The sequence below is a fragment of the Cnephaeus nilssonii genome (assembly GCF_951640355.1).
Source record: "Cnephaeus nilssonii genome assembly, chromosome: 12".
NCBI lineage: Eukaryota > Metazoa > Chordata > Mammalia > Chiroptera > Vespertilionidae > Cnephaeus > Cnephaeus nilssonii.
This window is the reverse complement of record NC_137083.1, coordinates 15,104,487-15,127,423: the sequence shown is the minus strand read 5'-3', so window position 1 is coordinate 15,127,423 and position 22,937 is coordinate 15,104,487. Positions and strand designations below refer to the sequence as shown.

Here is a 22,937-nt window from a genome sequence, read left to right as displayed (position 1 = left end):
GGCAGGCGGCTAGTGGGAAGGAAACAAGAGGTCAGACTTTACCAGGGCGAACCACGCCTGCCCCTAGAGGTAAAAGAGAAGCATCACTCTTGGTCTGATTGCAAACTGCCTCGTTTTCCATCCGGAGGACTGGGTTTTCTCCCTTGGCCTAGCCTGTTAGTGACAGGACCCAAGGAGGCGCTCGGCTTCCCGACAGATGCGCAGCAAAACACCCCTTCCTGCAGGCACCTGAATTTCTGATCTGCGAGCAGCAGAAATGCCATCCCACCTCCCTCCCTCGCTTCTCTCTCCTGTTTCGCCGGCCTTTGTAACTTCTTTGTTACGTTTATTGGGAAGTTGACTTTTAGGTCAAAAGACCCAAGATAACTTGCAAACGCCCAGAGCCACCACCAGACCCTGGAAAGAGCAGGGCTGCCCAGCCCAGGGTTGATGCTCCGAGTGGAGGAGCCACGAGAAATTCCGGCCAGCAGCTTCTAGTACGGCTCCTGCAGACTGGAAACTCCAGCATATTTCACCTTAGCCTGGTTGGACGGGTCAAGTCTCCAAGTGTTGGGGAGACGCGGGACAGTCTCGGGGTGGGGGAAAGGATGAGCTCCTAACCCTGCAAGCAAAAGTAGGCAGTGCGCGCTCGCAGAACAGAGGGTGTTGGAGGTGGGGTGAGGCTCCCGGACTCCGCTCTGCAGGCGGCAGCTGCCGAGCTTAGAGTATCTCCAAACAAAGGAGTGCGCCGAGCCGGGGGCGAGACGCTGGGGTTTGCGCGCAGCTGCCGCTTGCGCCCAGCGAGCCTCTGCACCCGGTAGGCGCGCGTTAGGGAGCAGGAATTCAGGGAGGAGAGGGAAAAGAACGGGGCGTGCGATTCCTGTTGTAGGGCTACGCTTCAGGAGTTCACGTGAACTCTGGGAATGGCAACCATCAGAGTCAAGGGGGAGAAAAAGAGCTGGAGTGAGCAAAACAAAGAGCGAGTGTGGGCCGCGGTGACTTCATGCCTCACTAATGTCCCGCCCACGCTACTCCGAGCTTTTGCTGCTGCTGCGAGCAGCCCCGGAGCCTCTCGGCGGCCGGGACCCGGCGCTCCATAGCGTGGGGCGGTTTCCTAGCAACTCAGGGCCCTGAGCCTGCCCAACTATCAGCACACAGGGAGTCACCTCCCCACCCCTCGCACCCGCGGGCCCGGGCAGGACCACACCTCCCCGCTCCCCACCAACTGGCCTCCCTCTCGTCCTCACGGGGTTGCACCCCTGAGCGCGCCAACAGCCCGGGCTCTGGACGGCCGGACATCTGAGCTGTACACTGAGGCCAAGAGAACCAGGGCACGAAGCTCCCACCCCGCGAGGCCGGGCGTTAGCACCCCCGCAGCGGTGCGCTCCACTCCTACCCCAGCCGGGAGCTGCCATGCCTCGCTCTGGGTCCGCCAGCGCCGGCGGTGGCTCCTAGGGCGCTCCCGGAGCCGCTTCCCCGGGCTGCTGGCGCCCCCAGCTTCCTCCCGGCCAGCCGGAACGCTGCCACTTCGACTCTGCCCGCTGGTCCACGAACGAGGCTGCAAAGCTGCAACGAAGTGGAGGTGGCCGCCCTGCCCACCTGTGGAAGAAGCTCTCGCTGACTGATGCGACACTGACTGTTTTCCCCTCGGGCCTCACCGGCGTCCCCTCCCACAGATGCAGCATCACCCAGTGAACGTGCATTAGGCTGGTTTTTCCCCCCAGCTTCGGGCTTTGTTTGGGTTTGATTGTGTTTGGCTCTTCGCTAAGCTGATTTATGCAGCAGAATTCCCGTCGGCCGGAGAGAAACAAAAGCTCTTTTCTTTGTCCCGGAGCTGGCTGCGGAGCCGCGCTCGCGTTGCCGCCCCGAGCCTTTGGCAGTCGGAGGAGGTGCTTCTCGCAGAGGTTTCGGGGACCCACCGCGCCGAGCTGGGAGGGCCGCGGGGGCCCCTGAGATGCCGAGCAGTGCCTGGGCCAGCGTACCTGCACCGCTGGTTCCGAGCCGCGGGGTCCGCCTGCCGGGCCTGCTGGAAACGTCCTAGCGACACTTGCTGGGTCCGCGGGCCCCAAGGTGCGCCCGGGAGGCGCGAGCGCGCATCCAGAAAGCAGCCGAGCGGCGGGCGCTGTGTGGGTGGCTGTGCATTATGTGCGGCTCGGCCCTGGCTTTTCTTACTGCCGCATTGGTCTGCCTTCAAAACTGCCGGCCGGGTCCTGCCCCACTCCTCCGGGCGGCCTGGGTGTTTTCAGTTGTTCTTGGACTGGGCCAAAGTGGTAAGTTGTGTGTGTGTGTGTCTCTTTTGTTTTCTTCTCTTCCTCAAAGGTCTTGCAAGGGCTGAGGAGCATCCCGGCCAGTTAAGTGGCCGGGTTTCAGTCTCCCTCCATCTGCCCATAGAACTTCAGAAGGCTAGTGTGTGGCACCATCCCCCATCACATGTGGCCTGAGGGAGGCCAGGTGTCAAGCATGAACGCCCTGGAGTGACATCAATCACTAATTATAAGTGAGGCTACTGTGTGTTGCTCCTGGGTGTTGGGAAAGCAGTAATAGAAGGGACGTTTGGAAGTGTGGGCAGTGGTATTTACAGAAGCCAGTTTAGGGGTTCTGCCCCATCCTTGAAGGCATCCTTAAAGATGCTCCACATCTTTCTAGCATGTGGGTCTAACCACTAGCTTGCATCTGATTCAAGGCTGAGGATAAATGGGTGTAACAGGAGTGAGTCTTCTGTTACTTGAGAACATGAAGGAAAAGGATGGCAACGTACAAGTTTCTTCTGTCACAGTGCTCAGCCTGAATGAATTAAAAGTGCAAAAGCGTTTGGGCACTTTTGAATTATATGCAAATGTTAGATGACACTACTGGGTTGCTAGCAAACATAGTGTAATGGTAATAATCATCAATTTAGGATGCGTTCTTACTGGTTTTATACATGAGCCAAACACTTCTTTTTGCCAATGCAATGATTATTGCTGCAGTTTATGTTTTAATTTACTTTGTGTGTGGCCATCCAGTCCTTAAGTTCTAGTAGAGCCTTTCTCTGACCTCTCCTGTTGAAGGAGAATTGTAATTGTTTTGCAGACCAAAATTTTCTCCAATGCTTTGAACTGGTGTGCCAAGTTTCTGCCTGAAGCTAATTAAAATGGTCAAGTGATACATAGCCTTATAAATAAGGGTTTCTAATGGAAACATCCAGCTAGCTTCACTTATTGGTTGCTTATATCGTTGTCTCATATATGTTTCAAAAGGAATTACCCAGTTATGTGAAATGAGAGCAATTAGAGTAAATTTTTATCTTGTGGTTATTTTTTGCCTTACGTGTTGATTTAAAAATAAGTGAAACTTAAGGCAAAGGAAAGAGTAACATTCATTATCAATTATCTCTTAAGTGGAACATGCATTTGTTACAGCAAATTTTCCACTGAGCATAATTCCATCCTGTATTAATAAGTGACAAAGTGTTTTTCTAGATTTAATAAACAGATACAATAGTAAAACACACACAACAGTAAAATGACCAAAATTGTGTCAACAGCATATATTATGTCCCCAATACGTAGGCGAAGGAAAAAGTTCTACTTGCCTCTAGAATTTGTTAATAATAGTAATAATTTTTATTCATTGGGCTTGTGATGATTAGTCAAGTTCTCCTGTACTAGCATTACATTTCCAGTCAGTAACTATAACTGACTTGAAGCAAATACTATGAATGGGCTCCCTTGCACCTGCAGTTGTGAAAAGGGAATGCTTATCTGAAATCAGAACAAGGCATCCTTTTCCCAGCCTCTGTCAATATACAAAGGTTTCTCATGTATACTGGTTTGCATGGCAGTTAAAAACATGCAAAAAAATTTAAATTACAGCCAGCACAAGTCAGAAAATTAGAGATCAGCATAAACTGTTGTACTTTTGTGATATAGCTACAAGGCTCAAATTATATGTCTTCACAGTGCAAATTAGACGCTTAAAGCAGAATAGAAATTTAGGTATCAGTTACAAAGGAAATCTTGTTCCCTGGCTCAGTAGTTTACACCAAGGAAATGTTGAGGGCATTAAAGCCATACAAAAGAAACCATAAACTGCACAACATACCTTTGGGTTTAGTTTTTGAATTAGAATGTATAGGTCCCAAATTACATAGCGGACTTTTGTTAATGAATATATCACGAGCAAGAAGAATGCTACTAATAAAATCTGAATATTCTTCTGATCTAGAAAATTTATTGGACTTTGTTATTCAATTTTCCCTGGTGGAAATTACTGACAATTCAAGTACCAATAACACTAAAGAGTGGTTAATGAGTAACTGGAATACACTAAAGAATACCTAGAAGTTAATATTTGAAGACTTAAGGTAACAACACTGTTATTTCTACATTTGCTAGTTTTGAAAGGTTAGAAACTTTTTTTAAATATATTTTTATTGATTTTAGAGAGGAAGGGAGAGGGATAGAGAGATAGAAACATCAATGATGAGAGAGAATCATTGGTCAGCTGCCTCTTGCATGCCCCCTACTGGGGATCGAGCCCGCAACCCAGGCATATGCCCTTGGCCTGAATCGAACCCAGAACCCTTCAGTCCGCAGGCCGACGCTCTATCCACTGAGTCAAACCAGCTAGGGCAGGTTAGAAACTTTTTTTAAAAATATGTTTTTATTGATTTTAGGGAGAGGGAGCGAGAGGGGAGGGAGGGATGGAGAGGGAGAGGAAGAGGGAGAGGGGGAGAGAGAGAGAGAAAGAGAGAAAGAGAGAGAGAGAGAGAGAGAGAGAGAGAGAGAGAGATATGAGAGAAACATCAATCTGTTGCCTCCCATACAGAACCTGCAACCTGGGCATGTGCACTGACCAGGAATCAAACCTTCTGTGATTTCACCTTCTGTGTATAATAAACTATTTTTCTTTTAAGTAATAACCAACTAGATTATCATTGTTTTTTAACTGTAGTCTTACTTTACCTCAGAACATATTTTGTAACATAACATTACTTTATCCCAATGGAATCACAGAAAGTATACCTTGTTTGAGTTTGTTGGAAGGATTGTTATCGGTCTCTTGAATCATCATTTTTCCTCCTCTCTACTGGGTCATTTGTAGCATATGCATATCCGTACACACTGTAGTATTCCTCTTCTAATTCTCACTCTCTGCTCTAGCCAAAATTCTTGAAAGAGCTGTCATACTTGTTGTCTCCAATTCTCCTCACCTGCCTGTTGAAGCCATTGCAGTCAGGCTTTGTTTATCACCTCTACAAGTTTCTACTCTGTTAAAATCACAGTGAGCTCCCTATTGCCAAATCCCAGGGCCAAGCCACAGTCTTCATCCTATTATCTGTCAGTAAGTTAACACTGTTGACCACTCCCTCCTTCAAAGCACTTCTTTCAGGGACCCACATGCTCTTGGTTTAAGCTCCTTCTCCATCTCTGGTGTCAGTTCTTCATGTCCCAACCTCCAAATGTAGGAGTGGCTCAGGACTCAGTCCTTGGACTGGACTTTCTCTTATAGCTAGTTATTAAGTCCTCAGGTGGACTAATCCAGTCTTGGGTCTTGAGTACCATTTCTATGATGACAACTTCCGTCCTGACCTCTTATCTGATATTCAGAAGTATAGCAAACTTATTCAACATCTCCACTGTATGTCTAAAGGCAGAATTACCCTAACATATTAAAAAACAAACCTCCAATTTTCACCTTCAAGCTTGTGCCGTTCATACTCTTCCTCATATGAGTAGGTGGTAAATCAGTCTTCCTGTAGTTCAGGATAACACTTTGGTGGCATCCTTGATCTCTCTGTTTCTCTAATTCACACTAGAATTTGCACTTTAAGGACTATAGTGTCCTACAAAAGCAGGTTCTACTATAAATGGTTTAACACAATAAGACACTTGTTTCTGCCTTCTCAGCCTACCCCAGAAAGCAGGCTCTTGACCTCGTAGGCAAATCTTCAGCAAAGATCAAAATAAATACTTACTAATTTTTAATCGACTTTTTACAAATTTGTTTGCTTTCAATATTTCTGTGATAATTATTTTCATTGAAAATTAAGTATAATAAGTAATCCTGACCTTTTACCTCAATATGTATTTTAAAACTGGTTTCTATTTGGGCTATATAAACTGGAATTTGTAGTCTTTTTAAAAATATTTTTTATTGATTCAGAGAGGAAGGGGAAGAGATAATCATTGATTGTCTGTCTCCTGTACGCCCCCCACTGGGGGTCGAGCCCCCAAACTGAGCATATGCCCTTGACTGGAATCGAACCTAAGACCCTTAAGTCCGCAAGCTGACTGACGCTCTATCCATTGAGCCAAACCAGCTAGGGCTGTAGTCATGTTTAACCAAACACTAAGAAAGGTAATAAATAAAAAGACAAACTACTCTAAACCTTTTAATCATTATTCATTTAAATTTTCTTCAACCACCTACATACGGCCTTGTTCCGGGTTTGACAACAGTTAATATTGTGAAGCATTTGCTCTATGCCAGACACCCTCCTGGACATGTGGTATAAAAATAAATATTTTCATGCCCACAACCCTCTGAGGTATATACTCTGATTATTCTCCATTTTATAGGCAAGTAAATTAATTAAAGAGACATTGAATAACTTCTTCAAGATCCCTTAACTAATAAGTAATGGAAACAGAATTCAGACCTCCGTGGGTTTGACTCTGCACTCTGAATCACTATTACAGACTATCTTCCAGGGGTAAAGGGATCCCTATCCTTTTCTGCCTCTCCACAGGCAAGGAATCCATGAGGCATGCCCCTCCAGAGACTTCAAACCTCTTCTAGATCATTTCAAGAATTCTCTGCCCAGGGGGGATGAGGACAAATATGTGATACCTTAATCAATAAAGAAATTAAAAAAAAAAAGAATTCTCTGCCCAAATACTAGTCCCAGACAACTTTCAGAGCCACACTGTGGTATCACTCTGCCACCCATATGCCAAAACCCTAGGAAAGGGGAAGTATACAGAACTTGGCAATGTTGGCAGGAGTGTCCATGCAGGTGAGTGATAGGCAACTTTTAATACAGAATAAAGCTAGAAGTGAGAAAGAAGAGGGGCAGATCAAGGAACAGAGGGGTAATCCTTTACACACTGCCAAGTTCTCAACAAGAAATCTAGAGTGTGAAATTCTAAATTCAGACTTAGCCTTCTAGGGCTTTATAAATGTATATTAGGGAAACAGAACTTATTTTACTTACTGGTTTCTTAGCCTGGGTTGTAAATATTTACTCTTGTTATGCCCACCACAATATGTATTCTTGTTTTGGCCCTGAAAAAGTTAGGAGCAGACTTCCTATTAATTTAAATATTATTGGGAGGTTGACAAGCAATGAAAGCACCAGAGATCATTGCATAAGGAGAACCACCTCATGTCAAGAGAGTTCTAAGATGTATACCAGTTACACTGAATTACACTTTCTTGTAAATGGTGTTATAGTGACTCTAGTATATGCATATTTTAGGTTTAGTTTTATTTTTATAACCTCTTATTAACTTAAAATGTGTCACAGAAAACAACATTTTATGGACACAAATTAGCCAAATTTGGTTGAATCATTCAGCTGTCATATATTGACTATCTATAAGTACATGAATATGTAGAAGAAGAAAAAAAAACCTACCATACTGCCTTCAGGGACTAAAAGGACTATTTTTCAATTTAAAAAACCTATGTTAATGTGACTTCTTTTCTGTTTTCACAGTAAGTTGGTATAATTTGCATACCAAAGAAAAATGTAATTAAAGTCAAAGTGGTTTCTATTGGCATTTTATAATTTAATTAAAACAGTCTTATCTATCAACAAAACTAATAGGGTCAATTTTTGCTCGGAAACTACTAATATTAAACATAAGTTAAAATTATCTTTCCTGAAGTGAGTGAGCCATATAGATATTGGCAAGAAGAGTCCAGATAGAGACAACAGCAGGCTCAAAGGTCCTGGGGCAGAAATGTGCCTGGAATATTAGAAAAAGAGCAACAGGGACAGTGTGGCTAGAGAGGAGCAAGAGGGGTGAGTAGGTGAGGGAGGAGATCTGAGGGATTAAGAGCAGAGAGTTAGATCATATTGTGCTGGGTCCACGGAGAGTTCAGTGTGCCCATGAACTAGTTTTGGAAAAGAATTATAGTTGTATTTTCATATCTAACAAAATATGCATTTGTCTTGCCAAAGACCACCCCATGGTTGAATGTAATTATTCAAGCTAAACCACCCTAATATGTTTTTCAAAAATAAACTTAAATGTGTTGCTTTTTAAAAAGTATTTTTATTATATACTGCATTAGTAAAGAAGTACATATATTACTTTAAAAAATTATCTTTACTGAGTTACTTTAAAAGTTCCCCAACTAAAATTAATTTAGGAAGTCAGAGTAAGATAATTGAATTAAAATTGAAATGTTAAATTATGGTGGTCTTAATGGATATATACTCTTAAGATGATTTTAAAAGATGCTTTTATTTTGAGTGCTATTAGTCAAAGTACTAAAAGTTCACGCTTTAAGATAGCATATAAGGTTCAAAGACTGGCCTTTCATGCTGGCCTTATCAAGAAGCCAGCCATCATTACTCTAGTGAGTTATCTTCCTTTCCCAGGTATTTTTGTTGTTTTTGTTTTCTTTTGTTTTATTCAACAAATACTGTCATATTTGTCAAAGACAGAGTCTGTTGCCACTCCAGATCAGTATTGGTGCAGTTTGATTAGTCTAGAGAATTGCCTCCAAAATTCACAGTCCCCAGGTAGTTCAGTAGCTGCCAAAGGCTAGTTCAAGCCAAGGTCCAAGGAAGAGACCTAGTTTGCAAGTGGAGGAAAAGACTAGTAATGAAAACAGGAGGATAAAGACTAGAAATATGTCTTATTAAGAATGTGAGGTGTGCAGTGGCTTTTTGCCAGGAATGTTTAGTCTTTTGCATGGTTTTTGGATCCAAGTTCCTTTTATAACAAAAATACTTGATATTTTAAGATATGATGAGGGAAAAATGCAGCCAGAGCTAAGATACTGTTGTTCCACATGTATACATATCAGGGTCCTTTCCTTGAAATTGAACCACATTTTCCCAGGTACAGATTTTTTTCTGATTTCAGTGAAGGCCAGATATTTAGTACAATTCTCTGGAAACTGTTACTGATACTGGGTAGGGAAAGGAACCTAGTGGACAGCTTTATTCTTAGGGAGTGAGGTATTACCACTATGCTTCAAAGGGACTTCAGAATATTATGAGGTCAAATGAAGAAAATAATTAAAAGAAAAGTTCAAAATCTACAAAATTAGGTTGTCAGGAACTACCTTAAGGGGTGCCGAACTAGGGAATGTTGTTCCTAATTGCCTGCTTGAGTGGGGCTAGGAGGCCAGGCTGGCTACACCTAGTGTTGTAAAGGTATTCATTAACTGCAGGAGAACAAAGAATGCAGGAAAGTTTTGGGGTGTGCTGGAATTGCTGTAGGACTGGCTGTTCTAGTTGGAAACAAAGAACTCATTGTGCAGAACTGTATTATTGGCAGAAAAACGATCTAGCCAGTTTATTTCTTAGTAAAAGGAATACCTCCCAAGGTATTGCTCTGTTGTCTTTTTGTGCATTTAGTTTGGATTTTTATGGAATTTAAGTCAAGTAGACCATAATTTGCAAAAGAAAACTTTCTAGAAATGATACCTGGGGCTCAAGTTCTAAGAAAATGTATCTGGAAGACACTAACACTGTAAAACATACCCAAGAAGGGAGCCAGTTTCAGGCAGTCTGAATTTTGGTTTAAAAGGAGACACAGAAGCATGGAACAGACTGTTAATCTCAAAGGGAAGGAGATGGGTGGGTGGGTGGGTGAGTGGGTAGGTGGGAAGAGATTAAAGAACTTCTATGGGTCTATGCATAACCCATGGACATAGGATAGACAGTAGTGTGGTAAGGCCTGGGGCGAGGGGCAGGTTCAGGCTAGAGGGGATCAATGAATGTGGCGGGGGGTTGGGGGGGACATATGTAATACTTTGAACAATAAAGATTTAAAAAAATAAAAGGTCTCTTTGGATAAGGGTTTCAACCACAATCACATAGAACCAGGCACTAAGGTGAGAGCCAATGTACAGAAGCACAGTGCCTGACCTCTGATGTTGGTAATGGAAATATGAGGACTAAATCTTATTAGCACGCGTCTTTAATTCAGAGGAGATAGGATGCTTGATGCCTCTTAAAGGATCCCAGGCCACAGGATGCTGGTGACATCTGAGGGAACAAAGATGAGGTGGGAACAGGGGAGGGAGTTCCTGAGCATGTACCTGTGCCCTACTGAGGGCAGCATAGAAAGCTGGAGAATAAAGCCCAGTGCTCCCTGTAAGGATGCACATGATGTTGATATACATGTCCAGGGCTGACCTTCAGCTACTTAGAGGTCAGCACAGCTTTGATGCCAGAGGTCACTGCTCTCTGAGAACACAGTTGCAGACCAGATTACCGGGTGACAGACTTGTTAGAGTAGAAATTTATTTATAGGCATTATGAAAATTCAGATATTATGGCTTTTTGGACAAATTACTGATTTACTTGGCAGTACAGAAATGTTTAATCAGTTAAAACTATCACTGGGTGTTATATGCCTCTTCCCTACAGGATCAACTTCTAAAATACTGACTGATAGCATAGCTTTTTTTTTCTGCTACACTGGGTACTTAACAATTTCTTTGGGCTTGTTTTTTAAAACAAGAAACCCCACATATGTATGGAACCAGGGTTTTCTTGACCCTTTGACTAAATTAGATGCTTCTAGCTCTACAATAAAGAAATTGAGCTCCAACCAGAATTGGGCCTTCAAATTCTGTAGAGCTGCCATAGTGGCAATTTGTTAGGGGTCCAGAAAATCCCAAGAAATATGGAATTATGCAAACTTTGGAAGTCTACCTCTCCAGAATAGTGGCACTCCTATCTATATATGAAAGAATTTCGGTTTTTAAGAACTTTACCCATCATAGCACAAACTCGCTTTTCTAGGGCTTTGAGGATGCTATACAGTAAGTGGCCTAGGATGATGGTTCAAATGAGTTGGTTAAACAAGGCAGGCTGCTGGATGTGACCCCCTCCATTCAAAAGATCATAGGAGATATCACATGAATACTGGGAGACTGGCAGGAAATTCCAGAATCTGAGGGCATATTACCAATAACTTATATACCCATGGCATATTTGGAAAAAGTTCTTTCATTCATTCCCTATCTAAATTTTTGGTGTACAAAGGTGAAGCGTGTTGGAAATCTGGGTGTTTTGGGGGTTGTTCAGGTTGTTCACAGAAGCCTAGGAACAGAGTTTGGAGTCTGGTTATTATTTGGGAAGAGAGCAGAGCCTTCCAGGCTAACAGGAGTAGATAAACTGGCCTAGCTCAGCATACTCAATGGATCAATAATGTAGGTCTGACAGGGTAGAGAGGTTCTTTATAGCCTCAGTCACGGCAAGGGCGTAGCTCCTTTTGACTCATTAAAATATAAGCATACTTGATTGTACATATATATTTAAAGATAGCTTGGGAGTCTGTAGCAGAAGTGAAAAGGGTAATTAAGTATTGGAAGACAAAAGAGATCTGAGGTACAAAAGAAAGCTGAGTAGAAAACAGGGGTTCTTCAGTAACAAAGATTAGACCTGGGGTGTTGGATGCTGGGAGATGATTTCATTTCTCTGAGTAGATTGCTGATATTTTGCCATATTTCACTGATCCAGCTAATTGGGCTGACTCTCGATAGCAACCTAACAATACTGCGTGATTTCTAACAGACAGCATTTTGGAGCCAGACAGAATAGAGAGGCAATCATGTAATAAAAAGACCTGGCAAATTCCTCAAGTTTTCACTGCCCCTCCCTGTCTCCCCTTGAGGTGACATCCTTCTGTCATCTGCTGTCATAGCACCCTGCCTGGTCCTTTTTGTGGCATATTTGTTAAGGTTCTGTCATATGTCGATTATGCTGTCATTCCATAAGCTTCACAAGACAGGTACCCTATTTTTAATATACTGCATACTGGCATGATGATAGCAGGTATTAAATAGCTACCAGATAATTCATGGATGGATGAATGCTACCCAAATCAATACAACTTCCAAATTCCTTAAGACATGGAATTTTCTGCTTTCTATTCCTAGATGATAATGTCCTTTCCTCTTTTGACCAAATCTTTGCCTATTCTCTTCATTGTAATCAAGAAATCTTGTAATAATACCAACAGAGCTGCCCATGAGAATGTGAAAAAGAGTTAAAGTAAAACCCTGGTTATTTAGAGTGCATGTAAAAGATAGTATTTTAGTTAATTAAATCCATGATCATTCATATTTTGACTCTTTCTTTTGAAAATCTCTTAAAGATGTATTTGTAAAATTTCCTGTCATGGTAAGAATTCAGCCTTTGAGATTTGAAGAAAGCCCACAGTTATCATTCAATCAAGCACCTACTCAGTACATTTGACTTGCACTAGTTGCAGTGGGAACAGAGAGGAAGTAAGATTTCACGCAGATTGGATAGTTGAGCTTGGGGAACGGTGTGAGTAAACAACACAAGAGAGTGAGAGTGATGTGTGGCTGATGTGGGTGGTCTGGGCCATTAGTGCTGCAGGGCTTTAGACTTCTTCTGATTCAGACAGAATAAAGGTCAAATGTGTCCTGATGCCAAGAGAGAAATTTTAAGTCTCTTTTAAATATTAATACTTAGTTCTAATATCTCCTATCTTTAGCAGAGAATTATAGTGTAGAGCTTGACTTGCCTACCAGCACTTCTTATTCCCCATCAGAGTGTGTTTTTCTCTACAGAAGGTGCATACAGCAACTTCTAGTTTGCTATACATTCTATTTATTTTGTCAATGGTCTGCCTTCTTCCATTAGAATGTGGTATCTGAGCCCAGACCCTAAACCTTGAGGGAAATATGAACAGAACAGCATCTACCTCAATGATATACCACTTTAAAGGCAGAGATTGGCACTTATATTATAATCTAATAGGTTATATAACATAAACTAAAATCCAATAGTTGCTAGTCATTTAACAAATAATTTTTCACCAACAACTGTGTGGAAAGCACTGGTCTTTGTGTAAAAGACCTTAGGAAACAAAGGACAAAGAACCTCATCCTAATGAGCCTTATATCTTGGATGCAAGAGAAATAAAATAAAAAGTAAACATAATTATTTATAATTATGTAGTAGGTTAGAAAGTGATTTGTACTGTGGGAAATAGTAGAGCAGGATTAGGGGGATAGGAAGGAGTTGGCATTTTAAATGGATTAGACAGGACTGATCTGATTAAGAAAGGGGATGTTTGTGCAAAGTTTTGTAGACAGTGACCAAGTTAGCCTTATGGATAACTGGAGAAGGGGTCGAGAAAAGAGGATATCACAGGATATAAGGTGAAACAGGTGGGAGGATGGAAGGACTGGAGGTGGCAGATTGTTGGTGTCTAGATCCTAGAAGAAGTGAGTTAGAGTAAAAGACAGGAGGTGGTGGTCAGAGAGGGTAATATGGGAAATTGAGATTGTAGAGGGGTTTCAGTTACTGGTAATTACAAGGTCTAAATCTATGATCATGGAAGCAAGTAGTTAAATCAGAGTAGAGGACAAAATAATTGGTGAAGAGAACAAGGAAGTGAGGCATCTAGGTATTGCAAAAGATGAGAGTGTGGTAACAGGCAAAGAGTGAAAGTTCTCTAGAAATGAGAAGGCATCATCCTGGGGCAGTAAATGCCTGCAATAATGCAGAGTTCTGGACAGAGTACAGAACTGTGAAATTGTTCTGAGTATGACCTGAGTACAGAGTGTGAAAGCTGGGAGGGTTTAGAGATGAGAGAGGTGGAATACCCTGGAAGTGGCAGTGAGAGCTAAGGAGGGCAGCTATCTGCCTCCAGGCCCAGTGTCCTGAAGACTTTGGGAGAAACATCAGCCATTATTCATGAGGTCAGCAAGGGAAGCCTAGTCCTCAGGGGAGAGCCTGGGTTTATCAGAGCAAGAAAGAATGGGGAAATTAATAGGAAATTAATACAGGGAATTCTTCTGGAAATGGACTATGAATTTTGGAGAGGACATGGACGGGATTCTAGGTTGTAAAGGAGTGCAGATGGGGAAAGAAGAGATTGTGCAGAGCCATCTAAGGGTAGAGTATGTGGGGGAAATTAGGGCATCTGCAAGTCTCAGACTCCTTGAAGGGACTGGTGTAAACGTGTGGAAGAGAGATTAGTCTTTGTGTACTCAAGGTAGACAGTGGTAGTGAGGCTCTGAGTGGTGAGGCGAGGGGCAGGCTCTGGGGCTTGATCTGGATTCCTGTGGAAGGTAGGGAGGAGGTCTGAAGAAGCCTGCTTTCGTTCTGGTTTGACAGGGTTCACTTTACCCTATCTGCCGAGTAAAGTGGGAGATGGGTTTCTTTGAATGCCTTGGGATCCCCCGGACTCCAGATGATGAAGCTGACTGCCTGCGGAGGTGCACAATACCTGAAGGTGGCACAAACCAGCAATGTTTTAGAAGTGAAAGGGTTTACCGAAGACTACCCTGAGAACATCTTCCTGGGGGAATTTGCTTCTTGCTAAATATAGTTCCATATGTGTAATATGTAAATTATATACACATATGCAAACACACAACTAAATAAACAAAACAAAAATAATTAAGTAACATAATACAAATAACTATATTTCAATGTAGTATGTAAAGATCACAACACAAATTTTTTAAAAGTGGAGAGATCAGCTACATCTGAAGGGAGCAGGAAGGAATTGATGGCAGAGATGTGGAAGTGAGATAAGTATCTAAATTGCATGCTGGAGAACTGGAAGGATTGTAATACAGGGAGATGCCCAGGAAATGCCCAGCAAGCAGAGAGAGGAGGCACACATATTGGTCAGGACATAGGGCATCAGGGGAGAAGTGAAAGAGAACACAGAGTTCGATATAGGTAGATTTGTTTGAACTTTATCATTCAGGTGGCAGGAAATAAATCACCAAAGGCTTTTTATTGTTTAGTAGGGTAGTAATGTGATATATTAAGGACAGTGTATCAGGGAGTGAATCTGGCACTAATGCCTATATTGAATCTTAGTGGTAGATGACGAAGGTAAAAGACTGTGAGAAGTTGTTACAATAAACTAAGGGAGAGATGAATGCTAAAGAGATCTAGATAAAAGTAAAGAAGTCTTGGTGATTCATAGGTTGTTGGGATTATGGTACAGGGAGGAGTTACGGTTCACCACAAAGATTTAAAGCAGAATAACCAGAAAAATAACATAATTAGCAGAAACGTCAGTCAAGTCAGGAAGAGCTACAGACGGATAGGAAGATGATTTTTACTTGAGACTTACAGATTTGGAAGTTCTAGTGAATCTCAGTGGAATTTCCAGCAGATTGAGAATTCAAGACAGCAACTTGCATGAGAGTTTGGAACTACGGATACTAATTGGTGATCATGTGCAAGAAGGTGAGACTTACTAGTAGTCATGTTAATTCATGAAGCCATCAATGCGTAGTCTAGAGAGATGGAAAAATAGTCAAAGATATAAGAAGATGATTAGTTGTTAGAATGGAAGAAGTGATAGAATGTCTACCCACTGTTAAAAGATGGAGGATATTTAAACATTGCTAAACGCTAGTTGCTAAATAAAATTAGGAAATCATTGTTGGCCTTTGAGTGAGCGATTCACTAAACAGATAGAGGGAATGATCTTGGCAAAAAAGAAAACTCTTCTCCCTCTGAAAAGAGAATGAAGACAATTTTAAGTTTGTTGTGTGTTTTTTAAAGTTATTTAGATATTCTGGGTAATACAAAGGTATGATTAGGGCCATATCTTAAGTATTCGAACTTGGTAGAAGTGTTTGGGGATTTGAGGAGAAAGAATTAGAATAACTGAATGTGAGAAATGATGATGGAAAGTCAACGAGATGAATAAAAGCAAGGTCTCGGGGCTAAGTGAAGTAAGAAAGGAATTTGGAAGAGACACAATCCTTAATATGCCCATGACAGTACCCCACAAAGGCAGCTTCAAATGCTAAGATGTATGCTGTTGCATCACCCCATTTGTGTCTGATCTACTTCAGTTTATTCAACTTCATGTTTAGAATTATTGGGTCAGGAGCCTTCCTTCTGCCCCATGCTGTGGCTCCTCTGGAATTTGTCACTCATTCTGCTTTTCTTTGGCCTTTGGACCTAAGAACTCTTTCATGGTTTCATGATCCAGTAGCCCCTTTAGCTCATGAGAATTCCCCACCACAGTCCCTGGCCCCAAGAATTCCCAAGGTGAAGGTAGTGTGATGAGGGCATAATCTGGATGATTACATGGCAGCTAGTGAGGCAGAAAACCATCAGCAAAGTGATGAATACACTGTAAAATTTAGGAAAGTCTCTGGTGATAACAAAGATGGAAGAGCATATTAAATATGAGCTTTGAACTTTAAAGAATAGAGGTTGATACTTTTGGGAGGTAGGGCATGGGGAATAACTCTACAAGCAGCCAGTGAGAACAAGATGATTAAAGCATTGGTTGAAGATTTACCCAAACAATGATGAACTCTGACAAAGCTGAGTTTTGATGAAGGAGAAATAGTAATTGGACTGTTTTGGGAAATATGAATAATATGGAACAAGAATTTCATAGTATAATATGGACTAAAGATTAGCTCATGATATAGTGTCAATAATAAATGTCCTGAATTAACCACTTCTATGGTAGTTTTGTAAGAGAATATCCTTGGTCTTAGGAAGTACACACTGAAGATGATGAAGTAAAGCACTGGAAATTGATATATGTGTATAAGCAAGTACCTAGTAAATTTCCAGCCAATGAAATTTAACGGGGCAATTATTATCTGAAATAATTTAAAGTATTATAGAAAATTAAATTTCTATCTTTTAAAATATTTAGGTGATAATCTTTTTATTATAATTCAGAATTTCCCTTGTCTGAGCCCAAAAGTAAAATTTAAAATACTAATCTAAAACAAATTTGATATAATTTACATCAATAAACTGCATCTACTTAAGGTATCAATCAATGGATTTTGATAGATGTGTGGATGGACCTATGAAACTACCGCCACCGTTGGCATACAGAACAATTCCACCCCCAGAAAAGTTTGCTTGTGCCCCTTTGCTGACAATGTTAAAACATAAGACAGTCAATGAGTCTGCATTACTGGGCAGCTGATATACCTAGCCGAGAGGGTTTGGGATGGCCTTTTAAAATAAACCTTTCATTTTTTAAATACCTTGCATCTTAAAATATTCCCATAAATTAAAAAGAATTGCACATGCTATAAAACACATGTTGTCCACCCATCATGTCATTTAACTCACACTCTATTTTTTAAAATATGTTTTTATTGATTTCAGAGAGGAAGGAAAAAGGAGAGAGAGAGAGGAACATCAGTGATCAGAGAGAATCATTGATTGGCTGTCTCCTGCATGCCCCCTGGGGACGGAGCCCACAACCTGGCCATGTGCCCTGACCAGGAATTGAACTGTGATCTCCTGGTTCATAGGTCGATGCTCAACCACTGAGTCATCCTGGCGGGGCTCACATTCTACTTTTTAAAATGTTTTTACAACTCGGTGGATGCATACAGTACATGAACAAGGGGAGCATTTTCCCTACCTCATCAGCAAGGAAACAAAACCTCAGCAAAGTTAAATTATGAAGCCAAGGTCAGAGGACAGGCAGAGAATAGAACAAGTTGCCTGCTGCCCTTTCCAGATTTGGCTTCCAGTGCAGAACTGGAAATTCACAAATGGAAACAGCAACTACAGACATCATTTCAAGGGCTTCTGCCTAATTAACATGCAGCCCAGAGCCATCCCCTGGCAAGAGGTTGGGGAAACACAGTTGTAAATGGAGAAGTGCTCCCCCATACTGAGCAAGTGCCAACCAATCTAATTCAGGCAGTTAGTGAGATGTTCAGGCTGGGGCTTTGGTGTTAAAACTCAAAGTTTCCTTGTGCATGGAAACAAAATGAATTTCGAAAAGGGCACTGAAGCATTTAAGAAGGTCTTTGGCACTGAAGATAGAAAATAATCCTACAGGGAGAATCTAACATCTTCATCTATAAAGTGGGACTGATGAGAGGAAAAATAATGACATGCTACTTGTGTGAAAGAATTATCTTGACCTAAATGGGGATTATTATTGAGTCATCACTTAAGGACTTATAATAGTACAATTAGCAAGGGTTTTAAATCATACTTTGGTATAATTATCTTTCTTTATGGTATTTCCTATTGCATATAGTGTTAAAGAAAAAAAAAAAAAGCTCTAGTCAGAACTGGGTTCAAACTTGGTCTCTGTACTTACCAGCTTTATGACTTTGGGATGATACTTTGCCTAAGCTTTAGTTCCCCATCTGTTAAAAGGGCATAGTAATGCTTTCCTCATAGGATTTTCACAAAGTTTCAATGAGATAATACATATAAAGTGCTTAGATCAGGCCCCCAGAGTAGTTACTTAGTAAATTATATTTCTATTATCTCTAATTTTAACCTATTGTATATATAAATTTAATTTTCAAACGTTAGAGTAAAATATAAATATAAATACCTTTCTGGTCTTTCAAATGTAATTACAGGAAAACCAAATGCTAAATGAACTAAAATTCACTTTAAGTTTTAATTTATTTATTTTACTTAGAACAAGTCTTTACTATATAGGGCGTTCCTTTTCTGCTCTAATCAAGTGCACACATGTGATGCAACTTCAGCTTTAAAAAATATAATGTAGAAAATGCATTTTTACTACCCTGAGGCATTTCTTTTACCTCCTTAGCTATGGCATTTGTGGTTTTGACATGAATTGTGGTGTGATTTTTTTTTAGGGAGAGAAAGGACATTCATACCTGCCAAGAGTCGGAGAGGAAAATAGGAAGAGCCCCTGGAACTCTAGTATGTTAGATTAAAAACATTATTCAGAGCAACAGAGTGGGAAACCGGTGAATATTTTGGCTTTTATAAAAAGGGAGTGTGCCTCATAAACAGGACAGTTGGAATGTATGGAAAAGTTCCAGTTAAAACAAGACACAAAGCACATGACTAATATTGCTTTTCCAAGTTAGACAAATGCAGCTTTAACCAGACTTTGCCTCAGGGGGGACTCCAGAGCCCTCCCTGAATCTTGAGATTTTGATCCCTTTTGAAGTTCCAAGTCCAAAGTTATACTGAGAGGTGCTGTGTTTTGACCCCCTTCTTTCTTCCTGAGTTTCTCCCACTTTCTCCCAAATTCCCACCAGGTGAGTGAGGGTCAGAAGACAAGCTGATGTACTCAGATAAAGGAGCAACTGCAAAACTAAACGTGACCCTCTTCAGGAATGGTTATTATTGTATGTTGGATACCTGCTTGGCCCACCAAGAGAAACTACATTGTCTAGGAAATAATATGAACTGCAGTGTCATTTTCGTATGTAAATGACAAATATTCTTAATACCGTACTTTCCGGCGTATAAGACGACCTTTTAACCCAGGAAAATCTTCTCAAAAGTCGGGGGTCTTATACGCCAGAAAATACAGTAACCCACCCATCATTTGGCAATAACTCACTTTAATTCTAAATTGTAAATACCGTATTTTCCAGCGTATAAGACCCCCGACTTTTGAGAAGATTTTCCTGGGTTAAAAGGTCGTCTTATACACCGGAAAGTACGGTACTCTTTTATCTCTTCCTCATATCAATGAATATATATCAAGGTGTAGATAGCATGTAATCTAAGAACCAACAAATTTTAACCAGGTTTCAGCATGGTACCTATCCTTCAAAACCTGTCAGGCCCTCCTTAATGTGAAGAGACTTCTTCATCACTAACTGGCATTCTCTCTCCTGTCACATTTCCTGTCACCTCAGTATGGATTGCCTTGCTCATTGTTTTTATTTCTTGTTTTACACCACCACATTACTGCTCACTTAGGGTGGCCTTAAACCTCAGCTTACCTGAGCAATTCCAGTATACACCTGCTGTACAGTGTAATGAATAGTTCCCCCTTTCAACTGTTCTTATGTAGAGCATGAGCTATACAGTCATCCAGTGTATGCTGCAAAGGTTATTAGAAAGTGTGTAAATGAGCACCCTTCTTGGGATGGCCTGTTTGAACACAAATGAGTGTCATTAGTGGTTTCTCATTGATTCTTATTGTAAATTCCGTCATGAACAGAGTTTTGATTTATGCCATCTCAGCCCACTTTAAGTTCTGACTCAAGTTGGGATTGCCCCAAACAGGGCAGGGCAGGTGAATGGAATGTACAGCGCTGCCCCAACATTTCTTAACCTGCCCAATGTTAAAAGTGGCTTTCCCCCTCTTTACTTCCCAAAAACCTTTATGCCAAGCATAAAATCCTCCTGAACTCTCATGAATTTTTTGCTATGTAACAAGGGAGGTTGAAACTTGTCTCTGAAACATAAAGACCTATAATAATAAAAGCGTAATATGCTAATTAGACCGGATATCCTTCCAGACGACCTTCCATAAGAAGCTGGGGCTACAAGGGAAGCCCAGGTCCCGGGTGCCTGTTGGTGGCCAGAGGGAGAAGCCTGGGTCCTGGGTGCCAGAGGGAAGCCGGTGATAGCAGCCGGGGGAAGGAATTTCGTGCATCAGCCTCTAATTACATATAATAAAAGCCTAATAAACCTGGTTAGGGAGAAGCAAAGATAAAGTGCTATTTCTTAACATGAGCATTATATGAAAGTTCTCAGAAAGAAATTACTCAACCTTATGCAGGGGAGGAAGGGGTCAATTGAAATCTGATTTAGATCTCAGCAATAAGGGAAAAAAAGCAAATGCAATTATATTGCTTTGTTCAATAACTGGGTTTTGGAAATGAAGATTATTTTAAAATGTAAATAATCAAGAGTTATAAACCTAAGAAATTAAACTGCCAACTTGATCTCAACTTAGGATATCATTTATTCATCAGACATTTCTTGAGTGTGTTTCAGGCACTAGGATCAGATTCTGGGCCTAAAGAACACACATAAGCACCTTTCCTCCAAGAACTGCTAGCCTAGTAGCCTTACTTTTCCAAGAAAAGAGAAAAAATGAAAAACAAACAAACAAACAAAAAAACACCTCTTCAAAGTGTATGGTCTATTTCGTGTAAAGTAATGTTCTGCTTAAAATTTGTAAAAAGGCATTTACGTTAATCCTTCTCAAGTCTTCCTCTTATTATCAAAACTCAGGTGAATTTTCCTCTTACATCAGAAACAGTTCTGAGAGACAACCCAGAATGAGGGCAGCAACTCCATGGTGATGTGAGTGGCTCAGACTCTTTTACCTTTTGCCACCCTTAGCATTAGCTTCCGCGAGAAAGGACCTCTTGAGTCTGAAGATTGCTGCTGCTGGTCTAGACATCCTTCCAAACAGCTGGTGCACTATCTCCAGCTGCTCTGGGTTCTGGCCATTAACAGCCCAGAACTGCCACCTTCTCAAAAGAATTGGCCTCCATCAAAGCAAGCCACATGGCTCAGGGATGTCTGGAGGTTAACCCATCCTCACCGCCTAGCTCCCCTCCACCGCCTGACTGCTCCAAAGTAGCACAACATTGTCATACCATTTGTGCTCCGAGTTCTGGGTGGAATCAGGCTGAGGCCGACTTCAACTGCAATTACATCTTTGCTTGGCACCTTCCCTAGTCCTGACCTTCTAACCTCATTTCCCCTTTCAATAAATCACTTGTCAAGAATCTCTATCTCAGGTTCTTCCTCTCTGGAGCTAAGACAATGTTTCTTATGATGTCCTCATTCCCTCATCTTTTCTTCTGAGTCCCTATATAAGAACTGAACATTATCATACCACCATCTATCCCTCCAAATACAGCTTTAGACCATCAAACCTAATCCCTAGAATAGCTAACAGAGAAGACAAGAAACAAATCCAAGCTGCTTTCCACTAAACATAAATATGAGTGTATGTTTTTCAAGTGCAAGTAGAGGCAAAATTATTTAGATTAAATGGTTTTCCCAATAAAGATACCCATTTTCATTTTCATGAGCTGAATGCTTATTTGCTACAAGTTTGAAACAAATGATATGGTAGAGAAGAGGAATATTTGGCTGGGTGTTGCTAAGGAGTAGTACTTTTTGATGTATAATTTTATAGCAAATTACAATAGTTAAAATGAATTTTTCAATTAATTGTATATGAGCATAGCTGAAATATGCGTTTGTTGCAAAAAATATTTTAGTAAGCTGAAGTTTTGCCACAAATACATTAATTTAATTATATCTGCTTCTTTGTCTATTTCAACAGTAAAGTTATATTTCATATATTCTGAATACTAAAGAGCAAATGAAAAATGCTAATAAATGAAGAATGCGGTTTTGTATTATGTTTATATGACATTCAAGGGGAAATAAGTAGGAGGAAGAGAGAAATACCAGTAGTCATCCTATTTCCTTGTTCCCTGTGTTTTGAGACACTGCCTCGGGCTCTATCTTCCTCTTAATCCATCTGGAGATCTTCAGAGCTTTCTACCCAGATCCACCTTTCCCAGACAGCTCCCTATGGAGCTTTTTCTCCCAGGCCCCTTTCCTTAATCCTTACTAAAATTGAATTGCCTTTGGTTTTAGTTCCTGTGCCTGCTTTTCCAAGAAGTAGCCCTAACCACCCTCCCCTCCCTATGTGTTTGTAGGGGCTTTTAGGAAACAGTTCCTCAATCAAAATGTGGAATAACTAGGTAACGGCAAATTATCTATTTGTTCGTTGTGATTTTTTAAATCAAATGATAGCATATGGTAAATTACTGTATACAAGAGAGCTTTCAATAATCAGGTAATATGTTTTAAAGGTATCTGTAAAATGTACATGACCATGATACACATCGAGAGCCAGGAATACCCAAAGTTATACTTCAAACTTTATTCTATGTGTGGTCAATTTGCCTGGTTTTGAGTGCTATTAAAGTATATTATGGACCCATTATAACAGTGCTTACTTTGTTGTTGTTTTCTCAAGGAAGTAGCTTTTATAATTACCCAAATTTAATTT

At 41.0% G+C, this 22,937-nt stretch overlaps 1 protein-coding gene across 2 annotated transcripts in view; it reads left to right on the top strand.

Moving 5' to 3' along the window:
* The first annotated feature begins 545 nt into the window (after nt 1-545).
* The window catches only part of ITGB8 (integrin subunit beta 8), an 85,420-nt gene continuing 63,028 nt past the window's right edge, over nt 546-22,937 (top strand). Inside the window, exon 1 of one of the 2 annotated variants that reach the window (XM_079785891.1) lies at nt 546-2,249. In XM_079785891.1, the coding sequence (XP_079642017.1) occupies nt 2,123-2,249 (127 nt within the window). In that variant the 5' untranslated portion in view covers nt 546-2,122. The remainder of the gene's footprint in view (nt 2,250-22,937) is intronic. The other variant, XM_079785892.1, reaches the window with a different exon arrangement.